This window comes from Propithecus coquereli, unplaced genomic scaffold (genome assembly GCF_000956105.1).
Source record: "Propithecus coquereli isolate 6110/MARCELLA unplaced genomic scaffold, Pcoq_1.0 Scaffold26, whole genome shotgun sequence".
Taxonomy (NCBI): domain Eukaryota; kingdom Metazoa; phylum Chordata; class Mammalia; order Primates; family Indriidae; genus Propithecus; species Propithecus coquereli.
Window position 1 is genome coordinate 4432989 of NW_012148174.1, and position 19906 is coordinate 4452894.

At 38.7% G+C, this 19906-nt stretch overlaps 1 protein-coding gene across 4 annotated transcripts in view; it reads left to right on the forward strand.

Annotated features, from left to right (window-relative positions):
- ARHGAP24 (Rho GTPase activating protein 24) overlaps positions 1-19906 on the forward strand; it is a 332868-nt gene that overhangs the window by 285903 nt on the left and 27059 nt on the right. For 3 of the 4 annotated variants that reach the window (XM_012647248.1, XM_012647250.1, XM_012647251.1), the window contains one exon: positions 12790-12997. In XM_012647248.1, coding sequence (XP_012502702.1) covers positions 12790-12997 — 208 coding nt within the window. Of the gene's footprint in view, positions 1-1207; positions 1320-12789; positions 12998-19906 lie in introns of those variants that run through there. The other variant, XM_012647249.1, reaches the window with a different exon arrangement.

Sequence of the window (19906 nt, forward strand, 5' to 3'; positions counted from 1 at the left end):
CCACTGGATTTAAACTATTTTTCTATTTTACAGACACACGCATACACATATATATCACATAAATATGTTTTAATGATATGCACATTAGGTCTCACAAATGGATTCAATTTCAAAGGATCTAAAAAAAGTAAATCTTGTATAGGAAGGGAGTAAACACAGGTATGAGGGGGCAAAGAGTTTACCCCCTGGGGGTGGTTTGGTGCCTGTGACTTCTGAAGGGGCTGAGCCAGCCAGCTGTGAAGCTGCTGCACAGGGGCAGAGCTGCAAGTCAACGCAAAGTCAAAAAAAAGGAAGGGGTCCACGCCGCAGCGTGGCATCCTCCCTCCCCCTCGGGTTGCTGCAACTGCACCTGCCGCATGTGACCGGCGGGCGCTGGAGGCGGCCGCAGCCGCAGCCTCGGTGACGAGCAGCCGCGGCCCTGCCAGCCCCCGCCCAGCTCTCACTGAGAACAGGGAGACAGAGCGGGCGGAGGGCGGAGAAGCTCCCCGCACAGCTGCCTGCCGCAGCCCCAGGACCCTCCGGGAACGGCACCCGCCTGCTCTGACACAGCGATTCCCGCGGGAGTTGGGAGAGAGACGGGAAAAGGCGGAAGCCCGCAGAGAGCACCAGAGGATGAGCAGTGCTGTAAAGGAGCAGGGGAGTCCTCTGAAAGAAATCCAGCACGCCCCGCGGTGCTTTCTGGAAAAGGTGCCATGATTTTCCTCCCCTTTTGCTCAGATGAAAGGAGCCAACGAGGACAGTCGTGAAGTATTCCTCAGGGACCTTTTTGTCATTGTTCCTCTTCCCTCTTGCACAGGGCTATTTGCTGACCTTTCCCGAGGAATCTCGATCCAGCTGAGAAGACAGTTCATAATATTAATAATATTAATAAAATACAAAAACCAATTCCTGCTGCTTGAATGGGAGACGTAGCTCGCTGGCTGCAGGTTTCCTGTGGCATTTTGGAATGTCTGCAGAAACTTAAAAAAAACCTCAAAACTCAAGGTTTAGGAAAGAGAAAAGGAAGGGTTTTTTTTGCCGAAAGGAGTAAATGAGAGGTGGTAACTTTTCCCTAAGCCAGGACGTGGCGGTTCAAACCTTCGAGTTCTAGGAATCAGCACTTCGAACCTAACAAATAAACAAACATGAGAAGGAGTGGCCGTGGGGTTTGGCTCAGAGGCAGGTTTTAAAGGCAGCCAGAACCGGGCTCGGAACTTCGGGCCGTATGATGCCTGAAGACCGGAATGCCGGGGGCCGCCCCCCAGGTGCCTTAGCCTCAACTCCCTTCATCCCTAAAACCACATACAGAAGGATCAAACGGTGTTTTAGCTTTCGGAAAGGTAGGTAGATGATATGTTAATGTCCTCTTTATGAATACAGATATATTCTCCGAAGCTGTAAGGTCAGCTTATTCTCAGATAAAATAGGAGTCTGGAAAGCAAGAGCTTAGGACTGTCCAAGAGTGATTTGTGTGTGTCCTTGCTTGTCTGGACTTATTTTTCAAGGTTCATTTTGATCTGTTTATTAATGTCTGTGAATAGGCCGAACGGGGGCCGTGGAGAATGGTGGTCCTGAGGGGCTCACCTGGACTGACAGGGACTAGGCGAGCAGGGCTGACCGTCCTCAGAGAAGTGGCCAAAGCCATCTCGGGCCCTTCCCAGACCCGGGTCAAGCAGCCACCTTCTGACCCCTGGAAACGGGTCTCTGGCGACTCCCTGTGCTGTGTTCCCGTCACTTTGGTTTTGACTCTGGCTGCCTGTGCCTGCCGCACCCCCCCTGCTGAGAAAATGGTGATAATCACATAATTAGTGATGACCCCTTGGCAGGAGGCTTCCACCCATATTGATTAATGTGGGCTAGAATTAGGAGTCACCTTGACTTTCCAAATATGTCCTAAGGTGGCTTTGGGAGAGGCCAAAAATAAGACCCACCAGGAACAGAGGGTAGAAAAATACAACAGTTTATCATCAATAAAAGAAACTAAGACATTTCCAAATTGATTTATTTTTGAAGGAGTTAAAGGACACAGCATAGTAAATTGAAATGTTCTCAGAAAAGGTTTATGCATCAAAAGATTTTAAAATTTCCTTTTTCTTTAAAATGAGAGCAATGAAGTGGAACAGCTGTTTAAAAAGAAATTAGGTAATTATAATTTTAATGTCATGTACAGTGGGCTAACACTTTGGTCAGAAGCTGAGTTGAATGACATCTAAGCTTGTTCCCCTCTCTCTTTCTTTGGTCTGCCACCGATTAATTAACCTTTCCTATTTAGTAACTAACAAAAAAAGAGAAGAAAACAAAATAAGAATAATCAAAATCACGAAATATAGTGGAAACTTCTAAAAGAAAACCTTGGTTCCTTGTTCCCTTTGAGTAGTTAAAACCCTGCTACGATCCTTGCCATATATTATCAGCAAAGATTTCAGGTGTTAATTTACATTCCTATCTGATCCACAAAGATGATTAAATGAGAGATACATGCCTCATATTTTATAGATCTACAGGGATTTTATGGACACCGAAAGACCGCATCATTGGTAGAGAAATGGACAATGACAGCAATTGAAAAGGGCTCAGGAATTTATTCCTTAAAGGACATTTCCTTCTGCTTCTCGTCCCCCCATCCCTCAGCAACAAAACTGTTTCTGTTCAAACACTACTTTCCAGGGTCATTGCTGTTCATTTGCAATATGAGATGTTCGGGGGATCATGCATGTGTCTTTGAAGGATGGAGGAATGTGATTTTTACTTTTTCCACCTTCCCTCCTCCAGTAGTGGAGTCTGGCACATCTGCAAGAATCCCTTGGGGAACAGGCTGCCATTCCTCACACCTTCTTCCCTTTCTCCCCAAATACCAGGAGGGGAAGGCAGTGCCTGGGAAGAAGATTCCCGTGGGCTGGCAAAGGGCAGCCACAGGGGGAGGGAATAACTTCCAGCTATCATCTCCCAGGGGCTATTTTCAAAGTGTTGTCCTTTTCTCTGCAAAGTCCTAGTGGTGTAAGGAATGCTCAGCATTTGAGTCCAGGATTAAGAGATTTTTCATTTACAATGCAGTATTCTGCTTTCTGTCAGAACAAGAGAGGAGAGAAGGTACAGGAAGCATTCAGCAGTTTTATGTTTCCTTTCCCCTTCTCCGGAGCCCACTCCATGCCAGGCTGTCTCTGTGCACTGGTTGTGTGACCACAGCTCTGCAGTGGGGCCCTGGGAGCAAAGGTGCCCGGCTGCTGCCCGGCTCTTTCTGTGCAGCTCTCATCACTCAGGGCGCTGGCAGAATGGGGCTCTGGGCTTTACAGCTTTATTGGAGGTCTGGCCCTGAGAAGAATGGCCTTCCCTCTCAATCTGGGGTTCCCAAACCATGCCACCTTAAGACAAGCATGTTCTTTTGTGCTTTATTTAATCTTCCGGGTGCCCAAGCGTTTCAAGAAGTGGACCTGGGTTTCTGCCTTCCTCTCCCAAGCCTGTCCGTGAGCATCAGCTTAAGTCATTTCGAGGAAAGCAAGGAGAATGTGTGAAGCCAGGAAAAATGCCCAGAAGTGAAAAAATGTTGACGTGGCTGCTTTTCCTGGTTCACATTGAAAACATATTTCTTAGAGTTGTCCAAAGTAGGCCAGCAGGAGAGGAGACGCACTGCACGTCTAAGGGAGGTAGAAACGTCAGAGCGAAGTGTGGAGTTGTTTCCAGAGGACGGGCGATACTAGAGCTTTCGTGCCGTGCAGGCTACAGCTCCCCTCTCAGAGTGCCTTTCTCTTCCAGACCCTTCCGTCCTTTCCTGCCCTGTTTATCTCTCTGGCTTTGTCGGGGTACTAATTAAGGTCACTGAAAATGTTTTCCCAGTGATTTGAAAAACCCAGGAACCTAGAAACTTCTCTTAGGCAGCAAGCTGGGGATTGCGGTGCTTGGGATCTGTGTGCTGGTGAGATAAAGATTACAATGAATTTTTTACCCTGATGATTTTGAAACTACAAATTTTCTTTACCTCTGTAAGACTAGCATCAAGAGCTTATAACCGATCTTTTGATTTCCTGGGGACGCGTAACACTTTGGATCTGAACACATGGATCTAGCCAGCATAGGCTAGGTTCCTTGACTTTTGTGATCCCAGGATAGTAAAGTCAATTTTTAAAGTGACTTTACCTTGGTTCTTTCCTTGAGTTGCCCTTTTCTTGGAGAGAAGTCATCATCAGTTCCTCAGTGGCTTTTCCTACACAGCCACCACTTAGTGGCCATGCATCACTGCTTCTTACTTCTTTATACACTTTCAGCTACGTTTCTGTTTCCTTCATCCTAGCTCTCTGTGCTCTTATTGCTTCAAGCATGAAACTTTCTTTAACCTAAGCCGTGGCTATTCAAGGCAGCATTCATCCTCACCTCTGTTCACCGCGAACATGCTTCCCAAATTCCTACAAACACAGTCTGTCTTGTAGAGCGTTGCCCAATCTGTGTTTCAGAAACGGTGCTGTCAAGCAACATTCCACATCTCAAAAAATATTTTATGAGCCCCTATTGTCTATGGGAGGAAGACCTGTTTTGTGTAATTATCAAGGCCTTCTAACCAATTCCAAATAGTCCCTAGAGTATGAGCCCCCTTTTATCCCCAGACTGTTCCATTCTTTCTCCCCAAACACACGTCCTACACCACCTCTGCGCTTTTGTTCACTCTGTCCCCTTTGTTGTGAAGCTCTCTCTTCTCCGTTGTCTATCCAGACTTTACCGTCTTTTCAAGGCATTGCTGGCTTTGATTTCTTCATCAAGCTTTCTCTGTTCACCAATTATGCTCCTCACTCTGCAGACCTTACATTGTATGCGTGCTGACTCTTGGCCAGCATGTCCTCATAGTCACCTTAAAGTGCTTTATACACATTCGAAGTGCTTTATACAAATGTGTATAAACTATACACACACACACACACACATATGCGAAGTCTGTCTGGAAAGTATCCAGCCATGTAATATGTTCTTGTTATATTAACCACAGCTTGATACTTTCTGGACAGACCTCTTGTGTGTGTGTGTGTAGTTTTTTCCTTCCCAAAGTGCAGAGTGGCAATAGATCTATTCAATCCAGGATTCCAGATTGATTGCAAACCAGTGAAGTACAGTATTGCTCTCTATCTTTTCCTGCTAGTTCATAGGCAATAATGAATTAAAATGAAAGTCTTCAGGGTAGTGATGTATAAGACCAACATTCTCTTTAAAATTTCTTGTATATTGCGTGTGTTGTAATCACATTTATGGAAATTTATTTTTCCAACAAAAAGCTACTATCCAAATTCACATAATTTTAAGCTGTGCTATAAATAAGTAGCTCATTAATTAACAAATCAAAGTTTTATGGAGCCTCTACCAAGTGACACTGAGAATGAGAAGGGAAAGAAAACAGATTGCCTCAAATCTATGAATTCACAGACTCCTTCGGGATAAAGAAACTTAAATAAGTAATTAGTCTGTGATAAGCACTACACCAAATCACATATGAAGTTTTAGGCACCCATGAACAAAAGACTGACCATGGGCTCATCTGGAAAGGCAGTAATTCACCTGAACTACATGAAATCAGATTTAGGTTTTGGACTTTACAAAAAGACATTTTCCCCATATGATCCTAATAGAGTAGTCAACATGTCTACAAAAAATACGTATCTGACAGTGGGTAACCTTGTCTGTTTCCAGTTCTAAGCAGAATGCTTTCAGTTTTTCCCCATTCAGTGTGATGCTGGCTGTGGGTTTGTCATATATGGCTTTTATAATTTTGAGGTATGTTCCATCTATGGCTATTTTGTTAGGAGTTTTTATCATAAAAGGGTGCTGAATTTGTAAAATGCTTTTTCTGCATCTATCGAGAGGATCATGTGGTCTTTGTTTTGTTCCTATTTATGTGGTGAATCATCCTTGCATCTCTGGGATGAAGCCCACTTGGTCATGTTGGATTTTTTTTTTATTATTAAATAGACTAATAGCCAATAAACATATGAGAAAATGATCAACGTCTCTAATCATCAGGGAAATGCAAATCAAACCACAATCAGATCTCAACTAATACCAGTTAGAATGGATTTTTTCAGAAAGTCCCAAAACAACAGATGCTGGCATGGATGCAGAGAGAAAGCAACACTTACACACTATTGGTGGGACTGCAAACTAGTACAACCTCTGTGGAAAGGAGCATGGAGATACCTCACCGAACTTAAAGCAGATTTACCATTTGATCCAGCAATCCCATTATTGGGTATTTACCCAAAGGAAAAAAGTTATTTTATCAAAAAGACACTTGAACTCAAATGTTTATTGCAGCACAATTCACAATTGCAAAGATGTAGAATCAAACCAAGCACCCATCAATACATGAGTGGATTAACAAAATGTGGTGTATGTATACCATGGTGTACTACTCAGCCATTAAAAAAAATGTTGAAACAATATCTTTTTTAACAACCTAGATGGAACTGGAGATCATTCTTCTAAGTGAAGTATTGTAAGAATGGAAACTTAGCCGGGCGCGGTGGCTCACGCCTGTAATCCTAGCACTCTGGGAGGCCGAGGCGGGTGGATTGTTTGAGCTCAGGAGTTCAAAACCAGCCTGAGCAAGAGCAAGACCCCGTCTCTACTAAAAATAGAAAGAAATTAATCGGACAACTAAAAATATATAGAAAAAGTTAGCCGGGCATGGTGGCGCATGCCTGTAGTCCCAGTTACTCGGGAGGCTGAGGCAGAAGGATTGCTTGAGCCCAGGAGTTTGAGGTTGCTGTGAGCTAGGCTGACGCCATGGCACTCGACCCCGGGCAACACAGTAAGACTCTCAGAAAAAAAAAAAAAAAAAAGAATGGAGACTTAAACACCACATGTACTCACTGTTAAATTGGAACTCATTGATCAATACTCATGTGCACACATGGTAGTAAAACTCAATGGAAATCAAGCAGGTGGGAGGGGGGAGTAGGGAATGGGTAAATACACATCTAAAGGGTACAATGCACACTATCTGGGTGATGGGCACACTTACAACTTTGACTCAAACTGTACAAAAGTGATTCATGTAAACAAAATGTTTGTACCCCCATAATATTCTGAAATTTTTTGAAAAATAAAAAAATAAAGAGAAGTGGTAGCAACATTGGACCTTTGTGAAAAAAAAAAAAGTGCCTCCCAGAAAGACAAATATCGTGTTCTCACTCATATGGGGAGCTGAAAAAGTGGATGTTATGAAGATAGAGAATACACTGGTGGTCACCAGAGGCCAGGAAGGGGGGTGAGGAATGAAGAGAAGTTTATTAATAGGTACAAATATACAATTTGCTAGAAGAAATAAGACCTAGTGTTTGATAGATCAGCGGGATGACTATAGTTTGCAATAATCTACTATACGTTTCAAAATAGCCAAAAGAGAATAATTCAAATGTTTCTAGCATAAAGACAAATATTTAAGATGATGGATATTGAAAGTATACCGATTTGATCTTTACAAATTATGTTAATGCATTAAATTATCACATGTACCCCAAAACTAGGTATATCTATTATGCATCAATTTAAAAAATTGTTTAAAATTAACAACAAAAGAAGACTTCACACAGGAGATGAAGTGAGTTGAATCTTATAGGATAAGGTTTCCCAGGTTGACTTACGAAGGCAGGACCTGCTTTCTAAAAGGAGGCATGGAGACATGATATATGTTATATTAAGAAAATAATAAATAGTTCAGTATAGTTTGGGAGCATGTTGTTTGTGAGGAAGCAGCAGAAATGAGAGCGGATTTGTTGATTGGATGGTGAATGAAGATACAGAGATCAGGTTGTGAATACTTTATTCCACGAAAAGGAGTTTGGTTGCAAGGACAGACCAGTGGGCGCCATTGGAAGATATGAAACAGAAGGGTGGCATGATGCAATTAAAATATTATGAAGATTGCCATGGCAACACTTGCCTGGATTGGGAACTCTGCTCTTTCAAAAGTCAGGTAATAAATAGTGAGTATCTGATCTAATGTAGTGGCAAGGAGTTTGGAGGGGACCACAATTCAGGTGGTCAGCTGGTACCAATAACCAAAACTAGGGTTTTAAAGAAAAGATGACTTAGCCAGTTTTAGAAATTTTGAGTTTGAGGATATTTCGAGATATCCATGTCGAGGGTTCTAATGGGCACTTAGAAAGCCAATGCTAGAGATCATAGCAATAGCCCAAATTGAGATACAAATCTGAGAATTATTGGTATGCAGTGAGATTAGACGGAGTCCAGCAGAGAAATTATATCAGGTAAAGTGAAAATAGGGCTGAGGACAGAACCCAGATGGCCATAAAACTTATGAGAGGGGCATGGTAGGTAGCATAGTCAGGAAAGAGACTGAGAAGGGCATTCTGAGAGGCAAGAATCATGTCATGTGGGAAGTATCAAGAAGTAGAATATGATTGACAGTTTGAAAGGGAGTAAGGCATAAATTAATACAAAAAAATAAATGTGGCTGTCCATGATTTGGCAATTAGGAAGTTGTTGACTGTAAAAAAAAGACCATTTTAGTGGAGTGACTGGGTGAGAGGTCAAATTACAAAAGTTTAGCAAGTGGATAAAAAGTGATGAAATGGAACCAGAGTTATGCTTAACTAGGAATCAAGGAGCAAAGAGGATGAGTAGTTACAGGCTACAGAATCCAAGAAGGGTTGTCTTAGTATTTGTTTATTCACTTTTAGGAAGAATGCAATTCGAATATATTTTATATGATTGCACTCACTGACGCAGGCAGGCTCTAGCTGTTGAGTGTATAAATCACATGTCGAGGAGGACCCTCTCAGACCCTGAAGGCTGTGTAGATTTCTCTTTTGCTCGCTCCAGCTGAAACAGCCTCCTACAGGTGTAATAAATCCACCTGTGTGATTTACTTTCTCAATCCAGTGAAAAGTCACATCCTGGGTGATGCTTTATGACCCCCTCTATGTCCTTTCAGGGAAAGTAAGCATGAAATACCATTGTCACCCAGAAATTCTGAGGATAGTTTTGTCGGGGAGTGTGAAACTTCTCTGGGAATTTAAATGGGCATAGCTGGGACTGTTTACATGACCCATACCACAGGGAATATTCTCGTTAATAATCTACTAATCGATGTGTCCTTTCTTCGTGCTGCTAGTTGGGGGTAGCAGATGACCTTTGTGCTTTTTTGTTAATTTTGCTATTTGAAGTTGTGTTGCTTTCTCAAGGACAATTTTAAATAAAGCAGGTTTTTAAAAAAAAAATAGTTTTTTTACCAACAATAACTTCCCTTATAAAGTACCTTTTTGTGCGGGAGGTTAATCCACACCCGTCACTGTAAGCCAAAGACATTTGACACACTCTGTTTCCAATGCTGTAGAATGGGGAGTACGCATCTATTATAATTCTTTACTAATTCTTTGCAAGGCCAGTTCACAGCAGGAAACTCATTTGCCCACAGGAATTTCTAATCATATGTACTATTGTCTATACGCTTTAACTTTCTCACATGTTATACTGCTAAACGGACACCATCATGACATAAAGGACATTGTTTTGGGGGTCAGCATTGCTCACTAAAGTGCCAAAGTTTTCTTTTTCTCCTTTTTTTCTGACCTTCACCCCAACTTACATTTTTTCAGCATAAATCACCCATCCTCGTGTGATGGGCAGAATTGAGGTCAGAAAACTAGTAAGTGGCAGGTTTCTTCCTCCATAATCGTTTTCCAGCCATTACGTACGCTACAGAGTATTGTATGATTGATAACAGAGTGGCTATGAAATCCCACAGCTGTGAACGAATCTTAGCTCCACCATTTGCTAACTTGCATATGGCAAGTTACCTGACATTTCTGTTCTTTGAGCTCCTTGTCGATAAAATGGGAGTTGTGGTGGTGCCTACCTGACAGGGTGCTGAGTCCTAAATAAGAGAAATGCAGGTAAACTGCTTGTAATATGCCTAGCATACATCACTATGCTTAGCTACTGTCACGTTTTAGAGCATAAAAAAAACATACATTATTATACTCAGTTTTAGAATTTACTAATATTTTACATTACTAGAAAATGCAGACTCATGATAATTAAGATTAAATAAAAAGCAAAATAAAAAACATTTTATTCAGAAATGAGCAAAGCTTTTAAAGCTGAGTAAATCTGGATGTGGGCTTCCATTCTGCCTCTTGGTGCTGTGTAACTAACCTTGGACAAATTGTTTAATCTCTCTGAGCCCCAGTTTCCTCAGGTATAAATAGGGAGAATGAAAGCTACCTTATATTTCTTATGAAAATTACAGAATCTGTGTCAGAGACTTAGTATATAATACATACTTAATAAATTTATGTTTTTTGCTATGCTTCCTAAGTATAATAAATTCTTATTTTTGTCATAAAAGAAAACCGGCATGTAAAAGAAAATAAAAGGAAACCAAAGTATACATCTAAAGCAAAGCATATCCATTCCTTTACCACCTTCTTGAGTTGTTGGCAAAAAAGAAATCCGGAGAGTTTTAAGAAAAGAATGTTTGCTTTTCCTTATGACATAAAACCAAATCTTGGAAGTTTGGTTCTCATTTGTAGCAGACACAGAAGTTGAATTGGAACATCTTTAGTAGATTTTCTGCTGGATTTAGAGAGAGCCATTATATATTTACCAATCAAAAGCAAAAATCTATAGTAAAAAATCACAGATATGTAAGATTTATTCTCAGATGTCAACATATTATTCTTTAAGTGATCTATGAGTGCCTTTTGAAAGGCAATTTACTTAATTTTGACAGGATCGAGTCCAAACATTGCAGGCAAATAAATATCATGCTTGTTTTCAAAGAACTCCACAGAAAAAGAGTCAATAATCTTCGATCATAACCAATTTGTAAACTTTATTATTAAAATACTATAATAGCTCCAAAATCATTATCACCACTGAATGGTTAGAATTTTATTTGGCTGCAAGTAACAGAAAACCCAGCTAACAGTGGCTTGTTACTGTCCTCACACTAAAAACTAGCTAGATGAAGGTGCTGCTGGTGTTGGGTCAGTAGTTCAATGGTCTCAGCCTCAGCACATCTGTTCATCTTTTAGCATTTCTCTCGTCATTGCTGCCTAATGGTCAAAAGATGACTATTATAAGGACCGATACTGTGTCCAAGTTCAAGACAGGAAAAAGGAGTGATTTACAATTGCAGCTGTCTTTTCTTTCATCAAGAAAATCGAGTCTTCTGAAAGGCTCCAGAAGACTTCTTGGCCAGGGCTATGCCATATGGCCACCCTACTGCACGGAAAGTGGGAGAAGTATTTAATTGTCTGGCTTCTAAATTGCAGATGCCAAAAGAAAATAGACACGTGAATGTCTGCTGAGTTCGTGAAAAATGTTTGATCCACCATTATCAAGGAAGTCCTGTATCCAAAGTCTACAAACTAAGCTAAATAGATCTGTTACCTACTCTAATCTTTACTGCCCTTAGAAAATTCCATTTTCTAATTCTTCTTTATATGCACTTGTACATTGATATTAGGTCACTCAACCATATTTCCTAAAAAAAACAAAACATGAATTCCATTAGTGCTAGATTTGATACCAGGTGTAGAATAGTTTTGTTTGTTGTTGTTATCGTTTCTACCTGGGCTAAGAATATTGCCTTTGGTAGCAAGTCTTTATTGCACGGAATGTGATGGTTTTGCACTACTGAATCCATAAATAAATAAATCTGCAGGTGGGAGGCAAAGCGTCTGTTGTATCATCAAATCCTTAACTTAATGGCTGTTAAATAATTTTCCCAAACATTCTGGAGTCTTACATAATTTCAACATGCAACACTTATTTTTCTTCCGCTTTCATGAAAGTCATTAGACCATTAAAACCATTGAGTGATGTTCACTCCATCTGGGAACATTGACCTCACATTTGCTTTGGCTGTTCGTCCACCCTTTTCTCATAGGTTGATCATTTTTGCCAAGCTATTATACTACCTAATATTTTTAATAATATGCCTCGTATTTTAGAAGAATTGTGTCTTAATCTGTGGGGTACCAAGGATGGAATAGTGTTGGTGTTCAGCCTCAGATGCATACACCAAGGAGTACATGGTTTGTAGGTATTTTAAAATCATTAATAAAATTAAAAGTTGGCCTGCTTTTTATTGCCAGCAATTCTAGACAATGTACATGATAAAATCCTCTCCCTGCCAGCACAAACCACCACGACCCCACCTCACCATGTTTAGTATGCACCACTTTGTAACTTTAATTTTTCCCTTTCAAATAAGTTATTGGCTTCAGGTTTTAAAGAACAAACATTATCTGAAGTCTTTTCTATGGAAGAAAATTCAGGGTTTCTTTTCCCGGTTTTATCACCTTGATTACAATCGTAGCACAACTTGATTGAAAACAAAAGGGGAAAAGAAAAATGAACAGAATTTAAACTAAATGCAAATTACACTTAAATATAAAACTGTAACAAAAGTAGAATTGGACTATTGTCTCCAGAATATTTCTGCTTTTAAGCTTTTTGAAAACGATTACTTTCCCAGAAGGAAAAAATAAATAAAAACCCCAGACTCGTTACATTCATTACAATGTTTCTTATTTCAAAGTGGATATCTGAAACTCAGTATCTCTATTTCGCTTTTGGGCTATATACATAGAATACAGGGAAAAGGGACATGAGATAAACCCTTTTCATTTGAAGAACTGTATATAATGAATTCGATTCTATAATAACGTGAAATACCAAATGTTAAGTCCTTGCTAGCATTCCAATCTTTGTTTTTCTGTTATGTTGAGTTTTAAAAGAAAACGACAAAGTAGGGTGAGATAAATTTCTCAAATTCACTGTGTTCCTTTCTTTTTCTAGGCATTTTTGGACAGAAACTGGAAGACACTGTCCGCTATGAGAAGAGATACGGGAACCGTCTGGCCCCCATGTTGGTGGAGCAGTGCGTGGACTTTATCCGACAACGGGGGCTGAAGGAAGAGGGTCTCTTTCGACTGCCAGGCCAGGCTAATCTTGTTAAAGAGCTCCAGGATGCCTTTGACTGCGGAGAGAAGCCATCATTTGACAGGTAGATGTCAACATTTTCTTAACCGTCTTCATTAAGAAACTGACCTGAAAGGATGCCGTGAGTTCAGGTAACATTACCTTGATTGCTGTGGCAGCAGTTTAGGACCTGGATTATTTGCCCACATGAGTTTGGATTGTTTTTATTAAGTTGCAAAGTCAAAAATTCGGCACTTGATATCTTTCTCTTCCATACTTTTTTCTTCATCTGAAAACATTCTTATTTGTTCTTTTCCCTTGGTACCAAATTAAAACTGTATTAAAGTTTTGCATTGAAAAAAATGAACTTGTAATATAGGAGTCTTCTCTTGTTTAATGTTTTTTTTAAATTCTTTCAGTTGAGGGATATTAAAAGTATTGGTAAATAGAAATTGGGATATTGGCAATGTCATTAAAAATAATTATTTTTAGTAATAATAGAAGCAGTATATTTTAAAATATATAGCTCCACCTTAATCTAGAAGAGATTTTCAAGGAAACAAGGAGAAGTACAGCATGGTGAAATTCAAAAATTAATGGAAGTTTCAGAGAAGAAAATATAAAAGGTTAATAACTCCACTAATTAAGAGTTAATCTCAGTTAATATTTTGTCAATTATCTCCTTCTCTGTTGCTGGCAAGGTGTGTTTAGGTAGGCACCTTGACAGCAAGAGTACAAATTGTTATAATCTTTCTAAAGCAATTTGGTAATATATTTCAGGAACCTGTAAGCAGGAAATTCTAGTCCCAGAAAAAAATCAGATATGTGGAGAAAAACTTAAGTATTATTATAATTTTTATAATAGTAAAAAATAAATACCAATCTATTATCTCCAACAGTGAGTATGGTTAATTAAACAATGGTACATTTATATAACAAAATATTATAGTGCTTGCTTAAAATTTTGGAAAAATTCTAATTATGTAATGATAAATGTACAAATAAGACAGGATCAATTAATTGATTAAAACTCTGCCTTTTTACAAAAAGTATTACAAACAGTTTATAAGGACTCACAGATTTTCTCTGGGAGAAAAAAAATAAATGTGGAGGTAAAGAAATGAATTCAAAACTAGGATCAGAGAACAAATTTCGAGACTGCAGATATACTTTTTGCAAGGGAGCCATAGTGCATCTTATGGATAAGTGTATTTTATCTTATAATTTGAAAAAGAAAACGTGGTAAGTAGTTAGTTCAGACCTATCTACAACATATGAACAATTATTTATCTAGGAGAAATGAAAATTTTTAGTACCAAAATTAGAAAGAAATTTATCAGTAGGATCCTCCTAATAGAATTTTGTGTAATGGCATAAACAGCATCCTCTGCAATAAATTTCATGAGACAATAATAAGTTTCGGTGCCCTTTTAAAATATTTATATATAGCCTAAATATATGAAGATGACATAATAACAAAGCATATTTATTAAATTTATTTTTACATAGGCATTTATGATTTGGTTCTTATGTTTTTGCTAATATAGGTCAATGGAGAAATATTTTATATATTTAAGAAACCTGTAAGAACAAAAGTGCCCTATAAGCAATCATCTCCAAATCAAGTTAATAACTATTGACTGACAATGAAATATTGCTCAATCTTTGTATAAATGTGATCCTAATTATCACATTTATGAAATGTATATATTTTTGGTATAAAATGCATCAGTGCATAAACAACTGAAGAAAACATAACAAAAGATTTCTATTGCCAAAGACTCTGTGAGTTGCTGCATCTTTCAGAATTCTTAACAAGGAGCCTTCTGGTCACACGCATCATTTAGTTTTTACCTTTAACTCATATTTTACTGGCAGCACCCTGGATTTTACCTTTTTCTAATGGCCATTTCTTGCCAGCTAGAAATACTGTCCTAGAGCCGTTATAGTTTTTCTAAATTCTTCTTCAAAATGGAACAGTTCCTTCTTTAGTTTATCTGTCCTTTGCACTACCTTATCGTATACAAATAAAAGATGCCAATTAGTGCAGTCAGCATTTGACCTGAAAACCTCCTGAGCCAGGGCCACAAGTTCATCAGGAATGTTTTCTATGTTCCAAGTTACTGCAGTCGACAGTCTTGTTAATTTTTCCAGCACTGTTTAGTAAGCATTTAGCTTTCTCTAGCCTCTAATAGCAATGTTTTCACTGTTCTTCCAGCTCTTCTTCTTTTTTTTTTTTTTTTTCTGAGACAGAGCCTCACTCTGTTGCCCTGGCTAGAGTGAGTGCCATGGCGTTAGCCTAGCTCACAGCAACCTCAAACTCCTGGGCTCAAGCAATCCTCCTGCCTCAGCCTCCCGGGTAGCTGGGACTACAGGCATGCACCACCATATTTGACATATTTGAAACTCGGACTTGGGGGGGACGGGGGGGCAAGGGCAACATACGTAACCTAAACATCTGTACCCCCATAATATGCTGAAATAAAAAAAAAATATATGGAAAGAAATTCCCAGAGGTATTCTGCAAAGATAATTTCTAGTCATTGACATTGTACCTCTAACATTAAGCCATGAAATTTGATTTTTAAGGGAACTTTTTCTCTTAACATTTACAAATATTTAAAATTTTAACAGTATGAAGTGTTATTAAAATTTAATTTGAATATTATTAAAATTACATTTTAAATTATAATATTTTGTATACAATTTTGAATATAGAAAAATATAAGGAAAGATAAATATTTCAAAATTCAACAACTCCAAGAATTCTTATTATAGACAGCATATAAATAAGTAGATATATAAAGACTTAAATATATCTATACAACACAAAACAGATATGTATATATATATATAAAGTATTAGAACCATACAATCTTTACATCTTGCCTTTTCTCCTAAACATTATATCATGATCACTTTCCTATGTCATTAAGTACTTTTCACGAACATAATCCCAACGACTATATAATAATTTATCATGTTAGTATGCTGCTTTTCTTAATTCTCCCTCTGTTGTTGTCAATGTTTGCATGTATCAGTCTTCTGAAAAGCATCTGTGTTTAGAAATCTGCCTGAGCTTTTGAAGCAAGGGATTCATTTGGGGTTTGGAAGATAATATTTTGCATTTCAATAGGAAGGAATATTTTGTCCTGTGGGAGAAAAAAAGAAAAGGCGGTCTGAGAAAAAGGCATTTGGAAAATACATTATTTGAATTTAGAGTAGTTGCGAGTGCGTGCGCCACCTTTTATCAAACCATGTACTTTCTGCTCTCAGAATAGTATTCCGAACGCAATTTTTCCTGTTCTAAAGTTCACGTTTGAGACTTTTATATATGCATGACTCATTGTTCCTACAGTTATGACATATTCCCACAGACTCCTCGGCCCAAGTGAATTTTGTGAGCAAGGGCATGCTCATTGATCTCAAAGAATTTGTATTTTATCAGTTCCTATCAACTGTAAAACACCAACCAAAACAAAACAAAAAGCACCAGATATCACAGACCCTAACCATTCTTGTCTTTATTCTTTCTACTTAGGAATGGAAAAAAATTAAAATACAATATTTTATATTAAACTTCCCAATTTTAGGGCCACAGAAATGAAGTATAGAGTGTGTAAAATCTGATTAGAAACCAAGAGTTATTTTGTTTCCAGAGCTCTCCAGATGGTATCAGCTGTTAAAGAAGACACATTTTGGAAGCGTTCGGAAGGCAGGGTCAAGAATGGCGGTGTGAATGTCGCCATCGTAGCATCAGCTGCTGGGCAACAGAGTAACTGTGCACTTACAGCACGGGGCCAGGAGCAAGGACAGAGGCTTCACGAAGCCTGGGGTTTGCACATTCTGTCCAAGAACCCCTAAAACTGCTGTCCTAGGTACCCAGCTGCCCCCCGATGCACCCGTTTGGCTTCCCTCAGTCCTCCTTTTCCTCTCCTCCCCTTTCATTTACTTTTTTTAGATGTGTTTTGGTGACTAAACAAACTGCAGATCTTCAGAGATGAAATAAAAAAAAAATATATAAAAGCCTAAAGTTTAGAAGACGGAAAAGCCAAACCTATTAATATTTTAATTTAATCCTCTGGGAAGTAATTTAGCTCTGGGTATTACTGATCTAAGTTGTGAAAAGTAAACTTGAAAGCAGGGAGTACCACAGACCTAGTAGGATTCTCAAATATTAGTTTACAGAAGAGTGACTTAAAGGAACATCTTAAGATGCAGATGCCCAGACCTCACTCACTCTCATTCTGATTTAAAAGGCTGGGGAATGCCTCAGAATCTACATTTTAAACAATCCCCAGAAAATTCTAATATGCATGGTCCTAAAACCGTAATTTGGGAAATACTTTCTAGACTCTCAGCCGCAGGAGTGTGGGGTACAGGGACTTGCTCGTTAGAAGTGATGTGCCTCCATCTTCTCATCAATGAAATGGGGGGAAGGAGAATCAGCTTCACAGCATTGGCAGCAACGTATTAGTCCTCATCAGGCCAGCAAGTCTTATGCTAGTGAATTATTTTGGGGGATATAGAGTTGATGTGTAAAATACAATATTTCCTACCTGCCAAAAAGGGCAGAAATTTCAGGACAGCCTGAATGGTACATCCCTGCACATTTATGCCTTGACGCACGTAAAAACTGAAACAGCGAAGAGTTCAGTAGCAAACTGTACAGTTGCTACAGTCATGGAGCCTTAGTGTCACGGTGTGAATAAAAGATCTAAGGGCAGCGCTTGACGGAGGAAGGTAGAGAAAGCAGGTGGTAGCTTGAGAGCACGTGGATGGGTAAAGGGAGGAATCTGTGTCACTAAAGGGTTGGAAAAGCAAAGAACAGACTCCCAGGAGTTTGTCTAAGACAAGCCCTGAATGTGTAGGTGCTGAACTGGCTACCTGTTTTCAGCACCCTAAATGAATCTGAAATCAAGAGAGGGTCCAGCTTGCCAAGGTGCAGAACAGCTGTTTACCGAGGGTAGCTCTTAACGTCCCTATTTTTTGATGCAGTTCTTAGAGCTATGATGGTGTGACTAGATTAGAGAACCATCGTCTTTGAGTATTTCTCAAACTTCTGTCATTCACGTAGTATCATGATTGTAGCTATACCTGTGTAACACCTGTACTAGGTTTCTTGATATTTTTCTTTAAATGTATTCACTGTTTTCTTTATCAATTTTGTGGTAAAAGGAAGCTTATATCATTATTCTTAGTAGAAAACCAGCACCACTTTCACAAATACAAGGGTGAATGTGACATAAATTCAACGACAACAAAAGCATGTTATTAAATGTCCCTGGATACAGCTGCTTTCCGAAGATCCTAACCCTAACGCCCTCTGTTTATCTGATGAAAATGAAGATTGGCAAGGGCTGGTGCCACGTTAGTAGATCTCTTATTGCCAAGTGGTGCTTCCTCTTTGATGTAATCAGGAGGATTGAAAAAGAATAAAAAAAAAAACCTAATGTTCCTACTATGTGATTTCATGTCAATGTCCTATTTTCATGGTACCTTAAATTACTTGGAATAACCCACACTTTGGGAAATAGAGCAAAGTTATCCTTGCCCTTGAATGCTTGGCTTCTTTTCTATCTAATTTGAACAGTGGGTGTAACTTTACAAGGGTGCCATGAAATCCCCTTATAAACATGCCAACGTCTGAAAAAGTAATGGGCTTTAAGGGAAAATGTCTAGTATGTGGAAAATACTCACACAAATGGACATCAACTAAATATATGTGGCACAGCTTGCAAACTAACTGTCTGTCGTGTTTCTTTATGTTTTACTCTGTGATGTTTCTAAAAAGCCTGTGCATCTGAAGTCAGGAACATGAGCTTTGCTTTCCTTTTAATTCATCTTTGCAAAATTTGGGCTTATTTACACTGAAACCCACTAGGGTTCTAGATAAAAATACCCAATTAACCAAGAAGCTTTTCAGTATTTGGCATATCTATCATTTTGTGTTTGTCTACTTATTTGCAAGAATGCAGTGTAGAAGTTAAAAGTTCATATTTTGGTGACAGACAGAAATGGAACTAAATCTTAGGCCCGCCATTTACTGCCAATGTTAACAAACTGGAGCTAGTTGCTTAACTTTTCAAAACTCCTGGTTTCCTCATATAAAATAAAAATAGTAATGTCTAATCTCACAGGGTGGCATTTAAAAATAAAACAAAATAGAACAAAAACACCAGGAATAAATGGTATAATGTGAGTGAAATGGCACAGGCCCTGGCATGTAGTAGGTACTTTTTATTGTCATTATAAATATGATGACGGTGATAACGACAATTCTGACATTTTATATGATAAGGAAAAGTAATATGCTTGAATTTATGTGATACAGAGACTGATGCTTTACCATAGACTCTTCAGTACTTTAAGTGAAGGAAGTCTTCACTTCTGTTTCGAAATCTCCATGGTAATTCCTACTGAGAGAAATAAGACACTTATAAGGTTTTACATTCTGAAAGTGTGTATTTTTGTGTGCTTTATAACTCAGATTGTAAATGTTCTTACATGAAAGTGCATCCCAAAAGTCATATGTTTTTTGAAATAGAGTCATATATTTTTTTTTATTTCAGCATATTATGGGGGTACAGATGTTTAGGTTACGTATGTTGCCCTTGCCTCCCCTTCCCCCCCCCCGATAGAGTCGTATTTTATAAGTCATGTAATTCACCCATTTCAAGGACTTTTTAAAAATTTATCAAATTTACCCAGTCATGCAACCATTACCGTAAATCAGTTTTAGGACATTTTCGTCACCCCAGTAAGATTCCTTATGCCCATTTGCTGTTATCCCCAGCTCCTCTTCCTCCCCAGGCAACCACCAGTCTAATCTCTGTCTCAATGGATTTTTGCTTTTCTGGACATTTTATATAAATGGAATCATTCAGTATCCTCTTGCATCTGATTTCTCTCACATAACATAATGTTTTTGAGGTTTTTTCCTCAAAACATAACATATATCACTAGTTTATTCCTTTTTATTGAAAAGCAGAAT